Genomic DNA, 22,063 nt, shown 5'->3' on the forward strand with positions numbered 1-22,063 from the left:
GGCGCTGGAGGGAGCGAATCCAGAAGTCGCTCGGCAGGAGGCTGCGCGGATGAAACGCAGTCCAAGCACAACGACGGTCTTGTCTGCTTGGCAGAGCGCGGAGACCACAGGAAGGAAGCAGGAGAGATGCATTCATCGCTTTCGGGCTGAGTCAAGCTCGCCTTGCCGGCACCAGAAACACGCAAAATCTCCAAGGAGCCAATTTCCCAACCCTGGAATTGTCGGATTCATCCCGACTCATCCACTGGGCTGCAGACACAACTCTCCTACACATCCAGGCATCTTAGCCAAACCCTGTGACTTGCTGGGGAAAATAAGCAGCGTCATTACTTTGCACTTTTCCAATCCCCCCTCCTCCGCCCCGCGAGCGGACGGGCGGCTTTCGCAGCCGGAGGTGCAGCACCAAAGGCTCAGCCGCCGCGGGAGGTGGCGTCCGGTGAAGCCGGACAATCCAAACCAAGAGCCTAATGCAGATCTGGGAACCGAGATCACTTCAAAACGTGGAAGAGGAACCTCCTGCCCCACAACAAGGCGGCATTTTGTCCGGGGTCACTGCTGCGTTAATCCAGCCAGCGCAGCTGAACCGCGGCACAGCCGCCTCCAGAGAACCCAGCCCCGGTCCACGCGCTCGGGGCTGCTCTGCGCCCCGGCTCCTTCGGTCTCAGGAAGCATCTCCTGGGCCTCTGGGAGCCCAAGCCCTCGTCCGTCAGAGGTTCAGGTGGAAGAAAGATCATGCCCCGAGCGTGCGGCCTGGGGGAGTTATCCCAAAGGCACAAGCGAAGCCCCAGGCTGCTGGGGACGGGACCCAAGGCTCCAAAGAGCTGGGTTCAGTCCCGCCTGTCTCCTGAGCACCAGTGTGATACCAAAGCAGGAGCAGAAAGCTCCCAGCTGCAAGGGAGCTCTGCAGCAACCAACCCGAGCAGGGCCTTGGCTCCCGCGAGGAGCACCGATGGGGAGCAGCAGGAGCCACGTGAGCGGTGCCTGGTCCCCAGCGGACACGAGATGGTAGAGAGACCTTGGCTACAGGAACCCACCTGACAGCAACAGTAACGCTCCTCTCCAGCAACCCGCTTATCTCATTATCCCTGCACAATAATGACTAGCACAATCATCAATTAACGGAAGTGCCAGCACAAGGAAACACAGAGCACACATCAAGGGCTACTCTGCAGATGCCCTGCATACCCAATATCCTCACAAGACTGCCACAGTCACCTCCAGAAACCATCGGAAGGTTCTCCGTTTCCAAGCCTTGGGATCCCATCTGCCCAAAGGACTCCCTCATCACCTCTCTCCAGCCCCAACCCTTAATTACAGTCTCTCCAGACTGCAGATCAACTCAAAACCCCAGGAGACATGAAAAATAAACAGGATGTTACTGGAGTTGTCAAGCATGACATCCCAGGATGAGGAATGAAAGGAGAGTGGCCGGGCTCGAGCCGTACGTGGTCCTTTCCCAAACAACCCCCCTCATCGTGAGAAGACCGTACAGAGCCAGGGCAAGAAGCGGTCCAGGCCCTACGGAGCAAGAGGAGAAACCAAGGCAGAGGCCACACAGAGGCACGATCAGACCTGCTCAGAGAGCCCGAGGCAGCACCTTAGCTGCCAGGCCACGCGGGGACGTCACGATGCAGACCTGCCAGCATCCAAATGGATCAGACCCACAAAGCGAGGCGAAAAGTGGTTCCATCTCCATACGGCAGCTGGGAACTGAACCCCCGATGGGTGAAACGGCTTCTGCGAGGCCCCTGGCCTTGGCCACATCCCACCCCGGAGCCATCGGCTTTCCCCTGATCTTTCACAGCCATTACAAGGCAGTTTTATAGCTCTCCTGCTTGCCTGGGCATCCTTCCCCCTTTCCTTCGGGATCACAGATTCACACCTCTCCTCACCTTCCCAGCGGCCATAACCCCGACACAGGTCTCACGTGCAAGAGAGAAAACTCCATTTCCCAACCCAAAGCCCCACGCTTCCGCCTCCATGGACGGATCACAGAAGCAGGAGGACATCTGCAGACGTGGGGGAGAGGAGGGTCCAGTAGCCCCTGGGCCCCGGGCTGGTGACTCCTGGCCCGGGGGCAGCACCGCCCGGCCCCAAGGACTTTCGCAAGCGCCTCTCGACCTCGGAAGCGCTGTGCTGGTCACGCGCACACAAAAGCTGAGATTTCACAAATGCTCCACCGCGATCCGGCAGCGAGCGGCCAGCCCCAGCACAGCACGTTATCCCCCCTGCAAAGCCAGCCCCGACCTCGGCGGCGGCAGGAGCGAGACGAGGAAGCTGCTGACCCTGCAGTTAAGGCGAGCGACAGGGACAGGAGGCAGCAGGGGCAGCCGGTGAAGGCCGAGGTGTTTTGGAGGCCCAGAACCAAACCGAGGCCGCTTCTCACCTCCTACCCGCTCCCCCTGCAACGCTTCCAGACGGCCTTACGAAACGGCGCAGAGCTCTCCCTCCTCGCCCCGCCGGGACGCTCCGTCCTCCCCTGCCCACCTCCGCCCGCGAGGAACGGGAGCGCCAACGCCAGCAAGAAGCTCTCCGTCCTCGGGGCCTTGGAGGAGGGGTCTGCACCAGGACGGAGAGAAGGGGGAGCTTTATTATTCGGAGCGATGCAGAGATAGAGGTAAAACAAGCACAACTCTGCCCTCTGGCAGAGCAGCCCTCTAGCAGCCCTCCATTGGCCAGGTAGAGCCAGCGCTAGACACCCCACGACCCGCCAAGGCCACCGCCATCCTGCAAAGGCCAGCTCGACCACCAGGACCAGGAGCTCTCCCAGAGCAGAGGAGCATGGGACAGGGTCATCACTTCTCACGTCAAACCATACCCCGTCCCAAGCCAGCAGAGATGCCAGCAGAACGCTGACCCCATCTAACCAGAGGGAGAAAGACCCAGAGCTTCCCCAGCGGGTTAGGTGCTGTTCAGTCTTCCAGCTTCCCAGAGACACGGTTTCTCCATAGCCACGTTGCAGCTGATCCTGCCTCCGGGAAAACAGCGCTTGCAGCTAACCTGGGAGCCCCTCAGAGGGGCTTTCCAAAGATGGGCCCCAGGAAGGTCCCCTCTGCGTACCCTGGCCCTATGTGGCCAACCTCACCTCGAAGCTGCTGGTCTCGTCACCCAGTCCCCCGCAGGGAAACGCAAGAGGGCTACGCTTTTGAATTCAAGCCTGAGAGCATCACGTAGCAGAGAGTTCCTCAGGTCGAGCTCTTTTATGTCATTTTTTTCCCTTTAATTTGTCTCTGCTCGTCAGCTTTAAGCCTCTTGTTTCTATGACCAGAGACTGCCTCTCCCTCCTGCCCCAGGAGGTTTGCAGGGACAAGGTGGCACACAACTGCCATTGCCTTTTCAGAAGCTCTGCAAGAGTTGATGGCTCTAGCGACCTGCTGGGGACAAATCTCTCCAGCTGCAGAGGTCCCTAGGACCTCTTAGGTGCATTCACAGCTGCTGGTCTGCAGGATGGCCATCTCACATGCTCACTCATGATGAGAGGTTGCTCCTACCTGGAAAGTGCCCTGCCAGCTGAGACACTGCTGGGACGGGGAAGGAGGAGTCACCCCATCCCTGCCCTGCAGCTAGCCTAACAACCAGATCCGGGTCCCTTGAGACACTCCCCCATCAGACTAATGTTCCTCGTTAAGTGAAAAAGCATCTGTGTTTCTCTTCCCAACCCCTCTCTCTGCCAGGTTCCTGGGGAGTGAGTCACTCTTGCAAAGCTAAATCTAGACAGTTTGGCTTCTCCACACATCCACACCTTGCCAATCACGCAAGACTGCAAGGCTCATCCTACTCCGGCAGCAAGATCCAGAAATACAAAAGCTGTCCAAGCTTGAAATAGCCCCTCACAAGAGCACTCCTACTCTCCTGCCCCTGACAACACTCAAGACACCCAACGCCTCTTGTGCCATCCCCAGCCAAAGAAGGGAGCTGGGTCTGGCAGGCAGGGCTGCAAACTGGGCACAACCTGCAGGCACGCCAGGCAGGCCACCCTGGCAGCGCAACTCCGCACTGCTGGAGCGCCAGGTGCTGGTGGTTCCCGACGGGCTGCCGTGCTTTAACACCTCCATCCCCTTCAAGCCAGCAGTCACCCTTCGTGTCCAAGCAGTGCCTGCGGAGGTTGCAGGCCCAGCTGTAGCGGATGCTGCAGAGACACGCGATGACGCAATCCCATGCTCAAAGTGGGGGAAGAAAACCGGTCTCACCCAGTGAATCCTCCACGTATCTCCATCCAGCACCAACAGGAAGCAGCGTCATCCCTCACCTCCAGCTCTGGACCCCGCACGTAGAAAAGCCAGGCCTGCCCCCGCTCCCGTAGTGAGGGGACAAACCACTGCTGCTCCCAAAAGCAGAGCCAGCCAGCACTCAGCAGCTGCAAATCAAGTACGGGCTGGTGGCAAAGAGGAACCAATTAAGGTGAAAGTCTAGTCCGTTCCCCTCCAGGAAGGGGAGGCTTTGGGCACCAAGGCCTTTGAGGAACAAGGAAAGACTTGGGTGGTTTTACTCTTCAGAAGCACCAAGAGCTGGGAGAGTGCGAACAGCCTCCTGCAGAGCAGAGAGCTCCCAGGTGCACCCCCTAGGCCCACTGCAGAGCGAGGGTCTCGCCATGCGCAGGATGCCGGGGCACCCTCCCCGTCCTGCCCCCGCGACCCGGGGCCCCGGCGGCAGCACCTGCTTCCTTCCACCAGCAGCCCCCAAGCTGCGCCGCCGCTCCACCTCTGCTGAGCCCAGCTCGGCTCAGGCCCTGTGCGGATGCACTCGGGGAAGCGGGCGGGCGCGCGCATGCATGCACACGCACGTGCAACACGCACTGCCCTCGTACACATGAGATGGGCCAGGCCACCAAGGCAGCGAGAGGAAAGCAACAGGCTGGATCACCCCTGCCGCCCCTAAACATGAGGGTTTCCAAACCGGCAGTGGAGCAATCCCCCCCTGCCCGCACCGCCTCTCCCCAGCATGGTTCACTGTGCAACGGGGCCCAGGGAGGTTTGACGCCCCGGCAAGCGGGAAGAGGAGCCCTGCAGAGACAGGAGCCGTGGACCAGTGCCCTTTGTCCCCCTGGAGAAGCTCTTCCACCCACCCCATCTGCTGGACTTTGTCTCCTATCTCTTCTACCACCAAAGCCAGAGAGGGATTAACAGCTTCCAGCACCGTGCACCAAGGGAGCAGGCTCGGGGGGCAGGCGCAGGACCGCTCTCTGCCTAAGGAAGGAGCATCCTTTCCACGGAGCAGGGCAGGACCCCCGCGCCCACCCCCAGCTCTGCCCCGGGCTGTCCGCGCCGCGCCGTCCCTGCGACTCGATTCCCCCCGCAGGGCCCACCGCGGCGGGCACGCTCCTGCCCGCGGCGCACCCCTGCTCCGGCGGACGCCGCGGGGCCGCCCGGCCTCCGAGACCAGCTCCGTGCCTTATTCAGCAGCGGCCCCTCCGGAAGCAGCGGGGCTCCCCAGAACCCCCTTTGCAACCTCCCAGGTGAACCCCACCCGGCACCCCGCTCCTGCCGCCAGGCCACGCGAAGGGTTTCTGGGGTGGGCACACCCCAAGGGGGAGATGCTCCCGCGCGGGGAGGCGCGCAGCCAGCCGCTCGGCAGGAAGGGGGTGCTTCCCGCGCCGGTTCCCGTGGCTCCCCGGCCGGGTGGGCAGCGGGGCAGAGGAGCTCCGCGTCGCCGTCGCCCGTTTCCACAGGCAACACCGCTTATGCGATGACTGATGCCTGCCCCTCCCGCCCCCGCCAGCTCCCGAATTCAGCGGCTTCAAACCGCAGCCCAGCGAAGGGGAAGGCGTCTGGGGGACGCGGGGGCCAGGCGAGCTCAGCGGGAGCAGCCGGACCCCGCCGGGCCCTCGGTGCCGGCGCTGCACGTGCCGCCTCCCGCCACCTCCGCCCTTCGGACCGAGCACCCAGAGCGAGGGACGGGAACGGAGGCTGCAGCCTCCTGCAGCACCGGCCGCTAATCGGGGGCAGGAGAGTTAATTTGGGGCCGGGGTGTTATCGAGCCTTCGCCCGCCTGGCCTCGCCACGGGCCGGCGCTGCTCCTGCCTCTGCCGCACCACCAAATAACCACAGCTTCGCCCGGCTCCCTCCAAGCGGGGGACCGGAAGGGACAGAAGAGCCTTCCCCAAAAAATCCCCTCACCAATCAACCGCTCCAGACCCGCCTGCCTTCATCAGGCGCTTCTGCACAGCGGGGACCCATAGAAGGGAAACGTCGCAAGCGAGCCCGGGAACAGCCCCCGTTTCTGTGCTTTTGAAGGGAAAAAGCAACCTTCTGCCCCACGCATTCAAACGCCGCGAGGAACTCCTTCACCGCTAGCTGCATTTGTTGCGCTGCCAGCTCCTCGGCGCGCTCGCGCTGCCAGCGACGGCCCCTCGCGCGCGCAAAGGCACCAGCCACCGAGCTGACGAGCTCGCAAAACTATTTACTGAATAGATCAATAAGAGCAGGGCCTGGACGTGCGCGGCGCAGGGAAAAGCAGCTCGGCCGGGCTGTCCGGCCGCTCGGTAAACACTTCGCGGGTGCCACCGGCGCGGCCCCGGCCCCGGCCCCGGCCCCGCGCCCGGCAGAGCCGCTTTCGCGCAGCGCCGCGTTATGCAAGAGGCGGCCGGGGGCGCCGGGTCCGCGCGGCCTCTCGGCCCGGCGGCAGCGCCGGCCGCGACGGCGAGTCACAACTTTCCTGCTCGGCTACCGGGGGCGGGGGGGGGGGAGGGACCGTTTGATTCCAGGGGAGGAGAACGAAGCGTTATTGCAGCTAATGGAGAGGAACGGGAAATTATCTGCCAGGGATATATTTGGGGGGGGGGGAGGATTTTGCTTTATTTGCTGAAAATCTGGGAAAAGTTCGCCGAGGGAGGAGGAGCTCGTCCCCGTCCGCGCCCCCCCCCACCCCGCGGGGCTCCGCGCACGGCGGGGGGGCACGAGGCGGCTCGGCGCCCCCCGCCCCGAGCGCTGCCGCCGCCGCCCGGCCCGGCCCCCCCCCGCGGCAGCCCCGACGGGCGCGGCGAGCCCCGCGCCGGGCGGCCCGGCGGGGCGCGGACTCACCGTCGAGGGCGCGGGCGGCGGGCGCGGCGAGCAGGGCCAGCAGCAGGCAGGCGGCGAGGGGCAGCGGCGGCCCCATGCCGGCGGTGCGGCGGCGGCGGCTCCTCACGCCGTGGTGCCCGCGGGGCGGCGCGTCCCGGGCCCGCGCACCGACATCCGCGGAGGGCGGGGAGGGGAGGGAGCGGAGGGCCGGGCCGGGCCGGGGCGGGCGGCGAGCGAGGCCCCTCCGCCTCGCGGCCCTGGGCGGCGGCGGCGGCGGCGGCGCCCTCGGGACGGGACGGGGCGGCCGCGGGGGCGGGGGGCTGCGCGCGCCGCCGCCGCGGGATGGAGCGCGCCGCCGCCCGCTGACGTCACCGGGCCCGGGCCGCCGCGCGGGGGGCGGGGGGCGTCGCGCGCCGACGGGGTGGGGGGGGGTCGTGCGCGGCGCCCGCGCGGTGCGCATGCGCGTGCGGTGCGGGGGCTGCGGGGCCCCCCCTCCCGCTAGCCCGCGGGAGGGGCTGAGGATGGGGATGGGGGTGGAGATGGGGCGAGGGGAATGGGAATGGGGATAGGGGATGGGGATAGGAATGGGGTGAGGAGATGAGGATGGGGATAGGGGATGGGAATGGGGATAGAGGATGGAGAATGGGGTGAGGGGATGGGGTGAGGGGATAAGGATGCAAATGGGAATAGGGATGGGGATGGGGATAGGGGATAGGAATGGGGTGAGGGGATGGGTGGGGATAGGGGATGGGGATGGGAATAGGAACGGGGCAAGGGGTGAGGATGGGGATAGAGGATGGGGATAGGGGATGGGGAATGGGGTGAAAGGATGGGGATGGGGGATGGAGATGGGGCGAGAGGATGGGGATGGGGAATGGGGATAGGGGATGGGGAATGGGGTGAGGGGATGGGGTGAGGGGATAAGGATGCAAATGGGAATAGCAATGGGGATGGGGATAGGGGAAAGGAATGGGGTGAGGGGATGGGGAATGGGAATGGGGGTGGGGAATGGGGGTGGGGATGCAATGGGAACGGGGATGGGGGATGGGGAATGGGGGTAGGAGCAGGGGCACGGATGGGAATGAGAATGAGGATGGGGATGGGAATGGGGAAAGGGGATGGGGCAGGGATGGGGACAGGGAATGGGGAGGGGAAATGGGATGGGGATGGGGCAGGGAATAGGGATGGGGATAGGGGATGGGAATGTGCGATGGGCATAGGGCAGGGATGGGGATAGGGGCAGGGGGCTGGGGCAAGCATGCCGCAAGCCCCTGTCCCCCCGCAGGCAGGAGGTGCCCCGGGGGAACGCGCGGGGCCAGGGCACCCGGCCAGGGCACCCTGCTCCCTCCGAGCTGCGATCCCCGGGTTTGGGGCTGCCGCCGGTCGGGGGGAGCAGCATGGGGGGCGCTCACCCCTTGGCACGGCCGGAGGCGGCTCTCCCCAGAGACCCCTTCCCCTGCAGGGAACGTGACCCTCCGTCGCCGCAAGCTGCGGCGCCGGCCGGGGCGAGCCGGGGCCGCGCTGCCGACGGCTGCAGCGCTGGGAAGGGCCCCGGGGAGCCGGCTGGCGGAGGGGGCAGCTGCAGGCCGGGGGGTCCCCACCTCCGGGCGAGCACCACGGCTGGGGAGCCCGTCCCAGGAGCGCGCCGGCGGCTCTGCCATCGCAGCGGGCCCCGGGCCATCGTGCAGCTGCCGCGTCACCCGGCCGTGCGGCAGCGCGGGGACAGTGGGGCGCGCGGGGCAGCCGCAGCGCTGCAGCCGCACGGCGCCGGGCCCCTGGGCCGGGACCTGCCTGCGCCCCCTTCCCCGAGTGACATCACACGCCGTCCCCCCCACCCCGTCCCGGCCAGGCGGCAGGGCTGCCAGGGCGCGGGGGGGTCGGCCCCAGGGCAGAGCGCCCGGCTGCCTCGCGGCCGCCTGCCAGATGTTCGGGAGGGCCCAGATGTTGCTGGGGCGCTGGCTGCACCCGCCCCGAGGCCCCAGCGGTTGTGCAAGCCCCAGGGCGCCGGGCAGGGGCCCTCCCACGCCTGCACCGCGGCCGCCCCCCCCCCGGGGGGGACGGGCCGGGGGCCGCGCCGTGCCCAGCGCCGGGGGGGGGGGGTGGACGGGCCCGAGGGACCCTTCCCCGGCCCCGCGGCCGTCCCGCTGGCCCTGGCCGCTCCTGGGGGTGCCGGGGCAGCGAAACGTGCCCTCCTGGAGCAGCAGGGTGCTGCGGGCGGGGGGGGGGGGGGGGGGGCACCAGGACAGGGCTGTGCAGGGTGCTGCCCCCCCTGGTGGGGCCGAGCTGGGTGTACCCTCATGGCACTGCGCTTCCCCGTGGGACAGCGCGGGGTGCACCCCCGAGGGGGCCCAGCTGGGTGCACCCCCCCGAGGAGGCTGTCCGGGTGCAGGAGCCCCCCCGGCCGCTCGCCCCGGCGCGCTCGCGCACCGCCCCCGCCCCGGGTCGGTGACACTGGCGGTGCAGCAGCGCCCCCTGGCGGCCCCGCCGCGGCCCTGCACCCCCGCGGCGCGCGGGGGGGCCACGGGCCGCCCGGCCCCGCGTGGGCGCCTTCCCCCAAAGCAACGTGCATTCCCAAAGGAATGTGCACCCCAAAGCACTGTGCACCCCCAAAACACCGTGCACCCCAAAGCAATGTGCACCCCCCAAAGCAACGTGCATTCCCAAATCAACGCGCTCCCCAAAGCAACGCACCCTCAAAGCACTGTGCCCCCCCAAAGCACTGTGCCCCCCCGAAAGCAACGCGCATTCCCAAAGGAATGTGCTCCCCAAAGCACTGTGCACCCCAAAACACCGTGCACCCCCGAAAGCAACGTGCATTCCCAAATGAATGTGCACCCCAAAGCAGTGTGCACCCTCAAAGCACTGTGCACCCCAAAGCAGCGTGCACCCCCGAAAGCAACGCGCATTCCCCAAGCACTGTGCTCCCCAAAGGAGTGCACACCTCAAAAGCAATGTGCCCCCCAAAACAGTGCCCCCCCAACACTCTGCCCCCCCAGAGGAATGCGCTCCCCAGAGCAGCGCGCCCCCGCGGGACACAGCTGCCTCCCCGGCCCCGCGCGGCACCGTCGCGGCTCCGCACGCTCCGGGCAGCAGAGCGGCCGCGAAGGGGCGCGCGGCGGCGTCACGCGTGTGCGTGGGCTTCCGCGCCCGCAGCGAGGCGCAGCCAGGAGGCTGCTGTCCCTGCTTGGGGGGCCGCGGGGCCCGGCCGGCGGCGGCAGCGGAGCCCGGGGCAGCCCGGCCCGCGGCCGGTCGGGGGCCCCGGCGGTGCGGGCGGTGCCGCCGCGGCTCGGGCCGGGCCGGGCCGCGCACGCAGGCGCCCCGGCGTCTCCTCCCCTTCCTGGCGCTGGCGGAGCGGCGGCCGCGGGTGCCCGCTGCGGGGAGCCCGGCCCCGGCCGCCCCCGGCCCGCGCCGCCTCCCGCGGGGCCCCCGCCAGGTAACGGGCCGGGCCGGGACGGGACGGGACGGGACGGGACGGGACGGGACAGCGCCGGGGACGCGGCCCAGGCTGCGCCGGCACCGCCCCGGGCTCGGGCGGCGCCCGGGGAGCTCGGGGCCGGGGGCAGCCCCAGGGGAGCGCTCACCCCCAAAGCAGCGCGCCCCCGCGGGACACAGCTGCCTCCCCGGCCGCCCGCCGGCCCCGGGGGCAGCCCGGGGGGGCGGGCGGGGGGGCTGGGGGCGGCCCGGGGGGGCGGGTCGGTGCGCCGGGAGCAGCTCGGGGGGAGCGGCCCGGGGGGGCGGACGGGTGGGCTGGGGGCGGCCCGGGGGTGCGGGTCGGTGCCCCGGGAGCAGCCCGGGGGGACGGGCCGGGGGGCGGCCCGGGGGGGCGGGTCGGTGCACCGGGAGCGGCCCGGGGGGGGCGGGCGGGCGGCCCGGGGGGCGCAGCCTGCGGTGCAACACGGGGCAGGTTTGCAGCCCGAGCAGCATCCCGGGCCGGGGTCGGGGGGTGCGGGCTCGAAAGCCCCTGCCCGGAAGGAAGGGAGGAAGCTGGGGGCTGGCTGCAGCCAGCTGGGGACGTGCCTGGGGAAGGGGGAAGTTGCCCTCGGTCATGGGCTCGTCCCGCCAGCACTGCCGGCCCCGTTGGGGCCGCGCGCAGCCCTCTCTGCGCCGGGGGAGCGCAGCTGGGCTTCGCTTTTCTCTTCTGCTTTTCTGCCCCCGGGCTTGCCCCTGCGCTGCCGCCCCGCGCGCCGGGGCTCCGGGGTCAGGGCGAGGGGCTGCACGGCGTCCAGCAGCGGCGCGCTCGCGTAACTCTGGTTTCCCGCCAGGCCGGGCTGCAAGCAGCAGCCGGGAGGGCCCTGCTCCGGGGCTCGGGGAGCTGCCCCTCGAGGACGGGGCATCCCGCAGCGCCAGAGGCAGCTTTCCAGCCCCAGGGCGTGCCTGAGCCGGCCGGGCGGCTGCGGGCTGCGCTGCCCGTGGGCCGGGGGAATCCAGCGGCGATCCTGGCCGGCGCTCCTGCTCGCCTCCCGGGACGCTGCGCGGCGTGCCACGATGGCCGGGCGCTGCCCGTGCGCGGTTCGGTTCGGTTCAGAGCGGCTGCTCCTCCGGCTGGGCTGGCCTGGACGGGCCTCGGGGCAGGGCTGTGGGGCCTGCAGGGCCCCAGGGTGGAGAGGCCGGAGCGTCTCGCGTGGATGCGGCCGGAGCCGGTGGGCGCCTGCGCGGCGGTCCGACCCCGAAGGCGCGGGTGGAAGCGCCGGCTGGGCCAGCGCGGCGCGGCAGCCTGGCCCAAAGTCCAGCACCAGCACCTGCGGGCACGGCTGCCAGCTCCCCGCCGCCGGGACAAAGTGAAAGCACCCAGCCGGTGCCTCCTGGCGCGCTGCGGCGCTGAGCCGCCGAGCCCCGGCGGGTCCTGCGGACGGGGTCCCGCGGCGGCGCGAGCCGCGGGCTTGGTCCAGCCTGGACTTCCCACGCTGTGAGTCACGTCGGGCAGGTCCGCAGGGGAAAAACCTGCGCGCTCACGCTCTTCTCCCTCTGACTCAGCAGGGCTTTCGCCGCAGGTGCGCCGTGGCCGGCCTGCGCCCCTGCGCCCGGCTCGTGACCGGCGTCGCCGCGCTGCTGCCCCAGGACCGCGGTCCGGTGCCTTCGCCTCCCCGCGGGACGTGGTGCCGGAGCGCGAGCGGCGCCCGGGTGACCTGGGTTTCGTGCGCTGGAAAATCTCAGCGCCTCCTTCCTTCCCTGGGAAAGCCCCTGGGAAATCTCTGCCCTGGCCTCGGCCAGGCGAGGGGGCGCGGAGGGCAGGGGGCGCGCTCGGCCGCCCCCCGCGGGAATCGGAGCCGGGCCGTCCGGAGAGCAGCGGGGAGCCGGCGGCGGAGGGGCGCGCTGCATGCCGCGCCGGGCGGAAGTGCCGGGCCGGGCCGTTAATGAGCAGCAGCCGTCAGCGGCACGGCAGCGACGTGGCCTCGGTTTCCCGCTGCCCCAGGAGCCCGTGCCGGGGGGAGCGCGGGTCCGCGACCCCGCTCCGCGCCCGGCACGTCCGGCGCAGCCGAGGGGCTGCCCTGGTCCGCCCCAGAGCGATGCACGGCCTTTTCGGCGCAGTAGGAAGTGAAAGTGGCTGCGCCGTGCCGCGGAGGGGGCTGCGTGCCCCTGCTCCCCCCCGTGCCGTATCCTGCCCCGCCGCCAAAGCCGAGGTGTTTCGCTGCACACCGGGTTTCCCCCGGGCCGACCGAGGCCGCCTGCCCTACGGGAACCTGCCGGTGCCGCGGGGGCTGAGCCCCGGCGGGCAGGGCCGGAGCGGAGCTCCGTGCAAAGCGCTGCTCTGGTGGCAGCGGGGCGGGAGGGCCGCGGCCTCGGCCTGCGCCTGCGGCTCCCGCTCCTCGGCTCTGCCTAGGGAGAGCCAGCGCTCGCGGCCACCGGCTGCCTCCAGCCCGGGGCGCCTTCCTGGCGGGATCGAGCCCTGCAGCGCCTGGGCGAGCAAGAGATTTGGGGACGCGCCTGTGGGGGGGGGACGTGCTTGCAAAGCGGGGACGCACCTGCAAGGGGGACGCATCTGCAAGGGGGGGATGCGCCTGCGGGGGGGGGGATGCGCCTGCGAGGGGGATGCGCCTGCAGAGGGGGACACGGCTGCGGGGGGGGGGATGCATCTGCAAGGGGGGGATGCGCTTGCAGGGTGGGGTGCACCTGCAAGGGGGGGACGCGCCTGCGGAGGGGGATGCGCCTGCAAGGGGGGGGGGGACGCACCTGCAAGGGGACACATCTGCAAGGGGGTGCGCCTGCAGGGGATGCAGCGCGTCACGCTGGGTGCCGCGCGCCCGGCATCGTCCTCTCTCGCAGCCGCGTGCCCAGAGCCGGTGCTGGGGCTGGCAAGGCGGGTCCGGGCTCAGCCCGTCGGGTCGCCGCGCCACAGCGGCGGCTGCTTTCGCGGCTTCCCCCGGGGCAAGGTGCAGCCGGCTCCGCGCTCGGCTTCCTTCTGCCGGGGCGCTGCAGGTACGTTGCCCGAGCAAACACCACGTGTCCTGCTCCGTGCCAGCTGGTATTGCCAAGGCGCCGGCAGCCGGGGGCCTCTGCGCCGCCGGCGTCGCTGCAGGAAACCTCGCGCGGTTTCGCCCCGGCCGGGACGTTGTTGTGGGAGCTGCCTCTTGGCAGGGAAAGGCTGTTCTGCAGAACAGGGAAAGAAAACGCTGCGTATGGGAACTGCCGGTCGGGAAAGGCAGCAAACTCGGGCACGGCCGGATTGGAGAGGCGGCTGCGATCGCTGCCGGGAGCGGGGGGGCCGCCCCGCGGCGCCGGGAGAGGGGCAGCGCGGCGCCGCTGGCGGGCTGGCCGCCGGTCCAGGCATGCCCAGCTTCCAGCCCGGGTCCCGGCTCTGCCAGCCGCCGGCTGCCTCCCGGCGCTGAGCAGAAATACAGGTTTAAACAGGAGGAGGAGGAGGAGGAGGAGGAGGAGGGTGGGGGGTTAGCTCTGGCGGGGTCGGAAAGCAGGTGGCGGTTTCTCCTGCTGCCTCGGCCCGTGGTTGTCGCGCGCCGGCGGAGGGGCGAGCGGGGCCGCGGAGGGGGCCGGGGCGCAGGCGGGCTGGCGGCGGGGCCGCGCCGCGCTTGTTTTGCACTCTCCGAAATGTTGCCCTAGTGACGTTGGCTTCCTTCCCTTCACATGGTTTCTCAAAGTCCCCGGCGGCTCCACCTCCCGCCCGGGCTCCGGCTCCGGCTGTGCGGTAAAGACCCGCAAGGGACGGCCGGATCGGCCCCGGGAGCCGGGCCGGGCGCCTCGGCGTGGCCGCCGGAGCCAGGCGGCAGAGGAAGGCAGCGGGCCGGGGGCTGGCGCCTCGTCCCGGCCCTCCTGCCCCTGCCGCCGGCCGTTTCCGGGCCCGGGGAGGCGCCGCGTCGCCCCGCCGAGCGGCTCCCCCGCGCTGCGGGGCCGCGGCTTCGCCCCCGCGGCCGCCCCGGCGCCCGTCACCCTGGCACAGGGCTCCCCCCCCACTCCCCGGGGGCGCAGGAAGCCGGGGCGCAGGCGGGCTCCCCGCTGGCCCCGGATTGCCCAAGGGGCTCGTCGGCGCTTCCTGCTCCTCCTCCCGGCGCGGCGGCGGCAGCGGGGCACGGCAGCCGCCCGGCGCAGCGGGGAAACCGAGGCAGGGAAGGGGGCGCGGAGCCGGCCGGGCTCGTCCCCCCCGGGCAGTGGCGCCGGCCCCCCTCCGCTTGACAGCCCCTCTCCGCTCTCTCCGCGCAGGTGACGGCTCCCAAGATGTCCCTCTGGAGCATCGTCTCCCGCATGCCGCCGGAGGAGTTCGGCGGCCTCTTCACCGAGTTTCCCCGCAGCCTGCGCTGCCTCCTGGCCGACTGGCTGGAGAACCAGCCCTGGTGAGTCCCGGCGCGGCGCGGCGGCCGGCGCCCGCAGCCAGACGGAGCGCCGGGAGCTGCCGGAGCCGTGGGCAGGGCGGCGGGCGGCCGGCCAGGGCCCACCTGCACCCCCGGGGCGCTGGCGGAGCCGGCGCTGCTGCAATTCGGCATTTGCATTTACCGTCAATGTAAACGCGTTCACCTCGCTTTCTGCGTCCGGGCGGTTCTCGTCGCTCGCCGGCGGCACGCTCCCCCCGCACCTTTGCAGGGCGTTAGGGAGCGCTTCCGCTCCGCGCGGGGCCGCGGCCGGGCCGGCGCGGGCAGGGAAACCCCTGCGGCTCGGCCGCTCCGGCTGGCGCCCCGCGAACCGCCCCGTCCCCTCGCGGGGCGCCGGGGCGGGGGGCTGGCTGCCGGGTCTGCCCGCTCACCCCCGCTCTGCCCTCCGCAGGGAGTTCCTCCACGGCTCGGACGCCTTCTGCGCCAGCACGGCCGGCGGCATGCTCTCGGCCATGCTGGAGAAGCTGCGCAGCGCCGCCGGCAGCGACGGGCAGCGGTGCCAGATCCTGCAGCAAGTCAGCAGCCTTGAGGTGCGGGGCCGGCGCTGTCCCCCAGCAACGAGTTTGCGAGGACTCGGCGCCCGCCGCCGGGTGACGCGGGGGTGCAGGGCTCGTTCGGGTCGCGCCGCGGCCACGTTTCCCCCGGCCGCCGGCGGGCTGTGTTCCTGCCTGCCCAGGAGCCCGCCGGGGCACGGTGCTGCTTGCTGGCCCCCGCGCCAGGTCTTCCCCATTTTCTGCTCGAGCGTCTGATTTCTCCTTCCTGCGTGCGAGTCCTTTGCTGCGTTTCCTCCCGCCGTGCGTGCGTGTGCGTGCCGGGCTTCTTTTTCTGGGCTGTTTTCTCTGTTTATCGAGGTCTCTTTGAATTGCTCTCTGTCTTTTTTCTTCTCTCCCTCTGTGACTGCAGATTTAATCTCTGTCCTCTCTCTCCTGCCACCGAAGCTCTTAATGTAGGGCCTGAATGGTGCTGGCTCCCAGAGCCCAATTCTGCTTGAAACCCCCTTCTGCTTTTTTGGTAACAGGCATTTTTAACATACAACGTTTGGGAAGGGGTCAGCTTTAATCATATCTTCTGGGGAACAGGGTCACTTTCCAAAAGAATATTCTTGTTTGCTTTTTTGAAAACCTTCTGGAAAAGATTGCAGATGTTTCGGTTTAGTCCTTTTTTTTTTTTTTTTTTTAATTTAAAATGCTCGGCAAGAGCCACCCTCCCGCCTCCCAGCCCACCGTCGCTTCTCGGGCCGTAGGAGCGCGAGGTGGTTGCAGCATGCCGCGGCCGTGCCCGGGGGGCGGGCGCTCCGGCAGGAGGCCAGGAGAGGGGCCGCAGGGAACGGCCGGGAAGTTCCCGGGAGCCGGAGGAGGGCGGCCGGCGCGGCCCCTCTCCCGGGAAGCAGCGCCCGGCTCCCGGCGCGCAGGATCGCTCCGGCCCCGGGGCGAGCCGCCGCGGCGCGGGAAGTCGCCGAGCAAGCCAGCCGATGGCTGTTTTGGGAAGTAGCTAATTTGGGAAATGCGCGGCGGGCCAGAGCCAGCTGGGAAATTCCTGTCCCTGTTTGCAGTGGGAAGCGGTGATCCGCCCAGGCCGAAGGCGGCCGGGGAAGTCTGCACCAGGTGCAACGCCAGCGACGCCGCAAGGGGGTGCTTGCAGAAACGGAGATTTTCCTCTTTTCAACTTGAAGCTTTTACGTGTTTTTATGCTTGGTTTTAAGTGGCTCCAAAGATAGGGACGAGCTATTTCGGAGGAGCGCGCCAGATTCTGCTGCGGCACCGTTGATGGGCGGGGGGCTGCAGGGGGGTGCCCCGGCCTGCTGACGCCCCGCTCTGCTCCCGCCCGCAGAGCACCTACCGGTGCGACCCGCTGAGGCTGGTGGCTGTGCTGAAGGGCATCCTGGAGGGCGAGAAGGCCGCCGTGCTCAAGAGGGACCGGCACCTGCCCCTCAGCTTCCACCGGCGCCAGGAGGAGCTCAAGTTCAGCCTGGGGCTGCAGCGGCTGCAGCACCGGCTCCGCGAGATCCAGGCGCTGCGGGAGCGGAGCGCGCCGCCGCGGGACGGAGGTGAGGGCGGCGCGCGGGGCGGCGCGCGGGGCCCTCGGCGGCCCGGCCGGCCCCCCGTGCAGCATGCCGCCGGTGCCAGCCGGGCTCCCCCTTCCCTCCCGCCGCAGCCTCCCTGCAGCTGAACTTGCGGGACCCGCCGCTGGAGACGGACGGGAAACCGCCGGAGAGCGTGAGTGGGGGGGCCGGGGGGCGCGGGCAGCGGCGGGGGCAGCGGCGGCCCCGCGGCGCCGCGCCGAGCCCCCGGCCCTCGCCGCCCGCAGGAGCTGCCCGCCCTGGTCCTGGAGGCGGCCAAGGAGCTGGAGGCGGCCAAGCAGCAGGTCCTGAAGAGGATCCAGATCTGGAAGCGGCAGCAGCAGCTGGCGGGGAACGGGGCTGTCTTCGAGGAGAACCTGGCCCCGCTGCAGAAGAGGTGCGGGAGCGCGGGGCAGGGCCGGGGCGCGGGCCGAGCGGCGGCGCGGCGCCGCCGGGGCTCAGCGTGCCCCTTCCCGGCGGGTTCGGCAGGTGCGAGAGCCTGGTGGAGGTGTATTTCCAGCTGCACCAGCAGGTGATGGCGGCCAGCGCGGAGCTGGGCTCCGAGCTGCTGCCCCGGCTCCTGGAGCGCTTCAACGAGGTGCTGTCCAGCCTGGTGAAAAGGTAACGGCCGGGGAGGGGGCCGCGGCGGCCCGGGGCTCGCGCAGGGCTGCGGAGGTCGGGCGCGGAGCCGGGAGGGCGCCGCGCCGCGCCCCGGCCCCCCGTCACCCCCGCGCCCCCCAGCTCCTTCCTGGTGGAGAAGCAGCCCCCGCAGGTGCTGAAGACCCAGACCAAGTTCCAGGCGAGCGTCCGCTTCCTGCTGGGCCCGCAGCTGCTGAAGGCTTCGGCCAAGCCCTACACGGTGCGCGCCGACATGGTGACGGAGAAGCAGGCGCGGGAGCTGGCGCTCAGCGCCTACAGCAACACGCTCAGGTGAGCCGCCGGCCACGGGGGCCGGGGGGGCCGCGCTGCGCCGCGCCGCCGCCCCTGACCCCCCTCTGCCCAGCGAGAGCACGGGCGAGATCATGCACAACGTGGTGGCCCTGGAGACCAACCCCACCAGCGGGACCTGCTGCGCCAACTTCAAGAACGTGGTGAGTGGCGGCCGGCGAGGGGCCGGGCAGGGGGCTGTGGGGGGCCGCCGGCAGCGCGTGCCGGGGTGACGCCGGCTCGCCCCCTCCCTAGCTGCTGAAGAAGATCAAGCGCTGTGAGCGGAAGGGGTCCGAGTCGGTGACGGAGGAGAAATGCGCCGTCCTGTTCAGCACCACCGTGGCCCTGACGCCCAGCAACCTCACGGTCCACCTCCAGGTACCGTCCCCCCGGGACGCCCCCCCCGGTGCTCCCGCGCGGGCTGGCGCCGGGGCGGCTCCGGGCAGAGCCGCGGGAGCCGGCTGCCAGCCCCGTGTCCCCCAGGTCCTGTCCCTGCCCATCGTGGTCATCGTCCACGGGAACCAGGACAACAACGCCAAAGCCACGGTGCTGTGGGATAACGCCTTCTCCGAGATCGTGAGTGCCGCCAGCCGGCGGGGCTTGGTCCGGCCCCGGCGCGGGGCGGGCGGCGGGAGCACGAGCGGGAGCCCGGCGTCCCGGAGGGGGCAGCCGCCGCGCTCACGCCGCCGCCCTGCCCCAGGACCGGGTGCCCTTCGTGGTGGCCGAGCGGGTGCCCTGGGAGAAGATGTGCGACACGCTGAACCTGAAGTTCATGGCGGAGGTGCAGACCACCAAGGGGCTCCTCAAGGAGCACTACTTCTTCCTGGCCCAGAAGATCTTCAACGACCACAGCACCAGCCTGGAGGACTTCCAGAGCCGCAGCGTCTCCTGGGCCCAGTTCAACAAGGTTGCTGGGAGGGCTGGCCGGGGCGGGCCAGGCCCGGCGTGGCCCTGGGGAGCCTCACGCCCCCTCTCTGCCCCAGGAGATCCTGCCCGGCCGGGGATTCACCTTCTGGCAGTGGTTCGATGGGGTCCTCGACCTCACCAAGAGGTGCCTCAAAAGCTACTGGTCAGACAGGTGGGTGCCACGGGGTGTCCGCAGCCGGCACGCAGCAGAGCCGGGGACTGGGCGCAGCGTCCCGGCCCGCCGCCCTGACGCCGCCTCGTCCGTCCGTCCGTCCTTCCAGGCTCATCATCGGCTTCATCAGCAAGCAGTACGTCTGCAAGCTCCTGAGCACGGAGCCCGACGGCACCTTCTTGCTCCGCTTCAGCGACTCGGAGATCGGGGGGGTCACCATCGCTCACGTCATCCGGGGCAAGGACGGTGAGATGGGGGCGCGGGGCGGCCCGAGGGCGAGGGCAGCGCGGCACGGGGAGCGGGCGACGGAGCGCCGTGCCGTGTCGCCCCGCAGGCTCCAGCCAGGTGGAGAACATCCAGCCCTTCTCGGCCAAGGACCTCTCCATCCGGTCCCTCGGCGACCGCATCCGGGACCTGGAGCAGCTCCGCAACCTCTACCCCAACACCCCCAAGGACCAGGCCTTCGGGAGTCACTACAACAGTGAGCGCGGGGCAGCGGGCCGGGCAGGGCTCGGGGCCGCGGGTCCCTCCGCCGGCGGCTGCTCGCCGGGAGCGCCGGGCCGGGGCGGCGGGCGGCCGAGGGACGGCCCCGTGCCGGCGCGGCGCCTCACCGTGCTCCCTCGCTCCGTGCAGAGGAGCAGACGGGCAAGGACGGCCGAGGCTACGTCTCCACCGCCATCAAGATGACAGTGGAGAGCGAAAGGTGGGCGCGCAGCTTGGCGGGGCCGTGCAGGAGGAGCGCGAGCGTGCAGGCGGGCCGCCGACGGGCAGGTGCCCGTAGGCGAGGGATCCCCCTGGGTCGCCTCTCCGGCGGCGAGCTGCCCCCACCCCGCGCCAGCGGCGCCGATGCGTTTTTGCAGGGACCAGCAGCCCCAGGGTGCCGTCGGGGGCCCCCCCGAGGCCGCCCCCGCTCAGATGTTCAGCCCGCCGGTGCTGCAGCACGACAGCCTGCAGACGGTGCTCAGCCCCATCTGGTGAGCGCCCGGGCGGGAGCGCCGGCCCCAGCCCCGCCGGCGCGGCCGAGGGAGCAGCCCCGCGCTCGGGCGCTAACCCCTCCGTGTCCGTGCTTGCAGCCCCCCTGCGCCCTTCTGCCCCCAGCCCGTGGCCCCCGGCTACCCCACAGGCGAGGGCAACCTGAACATGATGGTCTCCGACAGCATCCGGTCCTCCTTCCCCAGGTAGGAGCCGTGCCGTGCTCGGCGGGGGGGGACCCGTCCTGGCGGCCGCGGGGGCCGGTCCCCGGGCCAGGAAGCTGGCCCGCCTGTCCCCCGCGGTGGCCCCGGGCGCTGACAGCGCTGCCGCTCCTCCCCGCAGCACGTCTCCGATGCTCTCGCCAGCCCTGGCCATGGACCCCGCGCTGCCCGGCTGCCCCGAAGCCTTCGGCAACCCGCCGCTGCCCATGTAAGAGCCGCCGCGTGGCCGGGGCGCGTGGGTGCGTGGCCGGGGCGCGTGCACCCTGCAGCACCCGCCGGCGTCGTGCGCGTGCTGGGCCGAGGGAGCTGGGGCTCCCCCCGCGGCCCCCCAAAGCACGCGTGGGGCCGAGGCCGGGCGAGGTTGCCCAGCCGCCGCGCTGCGTGCCCCTGCAGGAGCTTCGTGCCCAACCGGTACCTGCCGGGGGAGCCCTCGCCGCTGCTGCCCGCCGGCCCCTCGCCGGAGCCGCAGGATGAGGAGATGCCCGAGATGGGCCTGTTCCCGCCGGCCCTGCTGGACCCGCCGCCGCAGGGCTCCCCGGGGTGGTAAGCACGGGGGGGGGGGGTGGCGGGGGGCCGGGGGCTCCCCCCGCCCCGGCTCAGCCCACCCGCTCCCCCCCCCAGGATGGCGCCCACCATGGACCTGGCGCCCAGCTCCGACTTCGAGCGGTTCCTGCAGGAGATGTCGCTGGAGGGCTCCTCGCTGGGCCCCCCCTTCGCCGCCGCCCCCCCGCCGCCGCGCGGCGCCTACCCCAGCCCCGGCCCCCCGTGCTGGGGGCTGGGGGAGGCTCGCTGGGACGACGGCGTCCGGCCGGGACAGGCGTGAGGCCGGCGGGCGGCCGGGCCGGGGCATCTCAGACTGCGACGCCGCCCCCTGCCCTGGCCCCGGCCCCCCACCCCGGCCCCGGCCCCCCACCCCGGCGCGCCTGGTTTTCTGGACTTGCTGCAACTTGTGCCGGGGTGGAAACTCTGGCGGGGAGGGATTTTCCGCGGGGGGGAGGGGGGGGCAGCACTGCCACAACACCCTGCTCCCCCCCCCACCTGCATATACGCTGCACTTTGGATCGGGCCGCGCCGCGCCGCCGGCCCCGGGGGGGCGCGGGGCTGAGTCAGCCGCGGGGGCGGCCGCCGCCGCCAGCCGGGAAGCGGCGCTGGGGCAGCCGGGCTGGGGGGGCCGGGCCCCCCGCGGCCAGGCTGAGGCAGGCAGAGGGGAGCCTGGGGGTGCGGGGCAGGAAGATAAGCCATAAAATAAAGTTTTATTCCAAAATAACAAAATAAATAATCTACTGTACACGTTACAAAGGAAGAGTCGCTAATGCTCTAAAAAGACACCACACAGTCCTAAGGGGGGGGGCTCGGCTCCCGGGAACGGGGGGACCCGGCGGGGGCGGCCGCAGGGCCGGCCGGAGGGGCCGCGCCGCCCCCCGCGCCTGGCAAATGCCACCACCTGCTCGGGCCGGGACAGGGCGTGTGCGGCCGGCCGGGGCCCACGGGCGGCGGGACGGGGCGAGCGGCTGCGCCCCACGCGTCGGCTCTGCGCACGCACGCCAGCTGCGGGCTGAGCCGAGGGGTGCCAGCGCGTGCATGCAGGGGAGGCTGCGCGCCGAGCGATGTGGGTTTGCTGCCGGGGGGGGGGGGGGGTTGTGTGCACAGCCGAAATGTGCGCACGCGGTGCGGCATGCACGCGCTGCGGAGGGACATGACAAAACGTGTGTGCATGCCGAGCTGCGCGCGTTGTTGGCGGGGGGGGGGGGGGGATGTGTGCGCGGCCAAAACGCGCGTGGATGCCAAGGTGCACGTGGATGCGCTGCGGGGTGTCCGTGCCTGCAGCTGTGACGCGCGTGGATGCGCTGCGGGGTGTCCGTGCCTGCAGCTGTGACGCGCGTGGAGGCCGAGCTGCGCGTGGATGTGCTGCAGCAGGGTGCGTGTTCGCGGCCAAAACGCAGGCGGCCAAAACGCAGGTGCATGCCGAGCTGCACACAAAGGTGCTG

At 70.7% G+C, this 22,063-nt stretch overlaps 2 protein-coding genes across 6 annotated transcripts in view; one reads left to right on the forward strand and one right to left on the reverse strand.

The window, feature by feature from the left end:
• LRP1 (LDL receptor related protein 1) overlaps positions 1–7,170 on the reverse strand; it is a 94,287-nt gene extending 87,117 nt beyond the window's left edge. The window contains exon 1 of the mRNA XM_068921501.1: positions 7,020–7,170. Coding sequence (XP_068777602.1) covers positions 7,020–7,095 — 76 coding nt within the window. The 5' untranslated portion in view covers positions 7,096–7,170. The remainder of the gene's footprint in view (positions 1–7,019) is intronic.
• STAT6 (signal transducer and activator of transcription 6) lies at positions 5,880–21,014 on the forward strand. Of its 5 annotated transcripts, none has more exons than XM_068921506.1 (21): positions 5,880–6,481; positions 14,652–14,782; positions 15,210–15,348; positions 16,649–16,865; positions 16,973–17,034; positions 17,126–17,274; positions 17,367–17,498; positions 17,619–17,807; positions 17,881–17,968; positions 18,060–18,182; positions 18,288–18,380; positions 18,505–18,711; positions 18,788–18,882; positions 18,992–19,128; positions 19,217–19,363; positions 19,516–19,585; positions 19,743–19,856; positions 19,956–20,060; positions 20,197–20,283; positions 20,469–20,618; positions 20,697–21,013. In XM_068921506.1, exons 2-21 carry the CDS (start codon positions 14,667–14,669, stop codon positions 20,896–20,898), a joined length of 2,622 nt encoding a protein of 873 aa, XP_068777607.1. In that variant the 5' UTR covers positions 5,880–6,481; positions 14,652–14,666; the 3' UTR covers positions 20,899–21,013. The 5 variants fall into 5 exon arrangements, with proteins under 5 accessions (XP_068777607.1, XP_068777604.1, XP_068777606.1 ...); XM_068921503.1 differs by lacking the exon at positions 5,880–6,481 and adding an exon at positions 10,347–10,431; XM_068921505.1 differs by lacking the exon at positions 5,880–6,481 and adding an exon at positions 13,702–13,837.
• Positions 21,015–22,063: the final 1,049 nt, after the last annotated feature.

Source organism: Struthio camelus, chromosome 28 (genome assembly GCF_040807025.1).
Source record: "Struthio camelus isolate bStrCam1 chromosome 28, bStrCam1.hap1, whole genome shotgun sequence".
Lineage (NCBI taxonomy): Eukaryota > Metazoa > Chordata > Aves > Struthioniformes > Struthionidae > Struthio > Struthio camelus.

Coding starts and splice junctions, on each gene's coding strand:
- STAT6 (XM_068921506.1), top strand. CDS start 14,667: ATGTCCCTCTGGAGCATCGTCTCCCGCATGCCGCCGGAGGAGTTCGGC. Junction 17,808..17,880: donor GCCTACAGCAACACGCTCAG/GTGAGCCGCCGG, acceptor CCCTCTGCCCAG/CGAGAGCACGGGCGAGATCA. Junction 17,969..18,059: donor GCGCCAACTTCAAGAACGTG/GTGAGTGGCGGC, acceptor CCCCCTCCCTAG/CTGCTGAAGAAGATCAAGCG.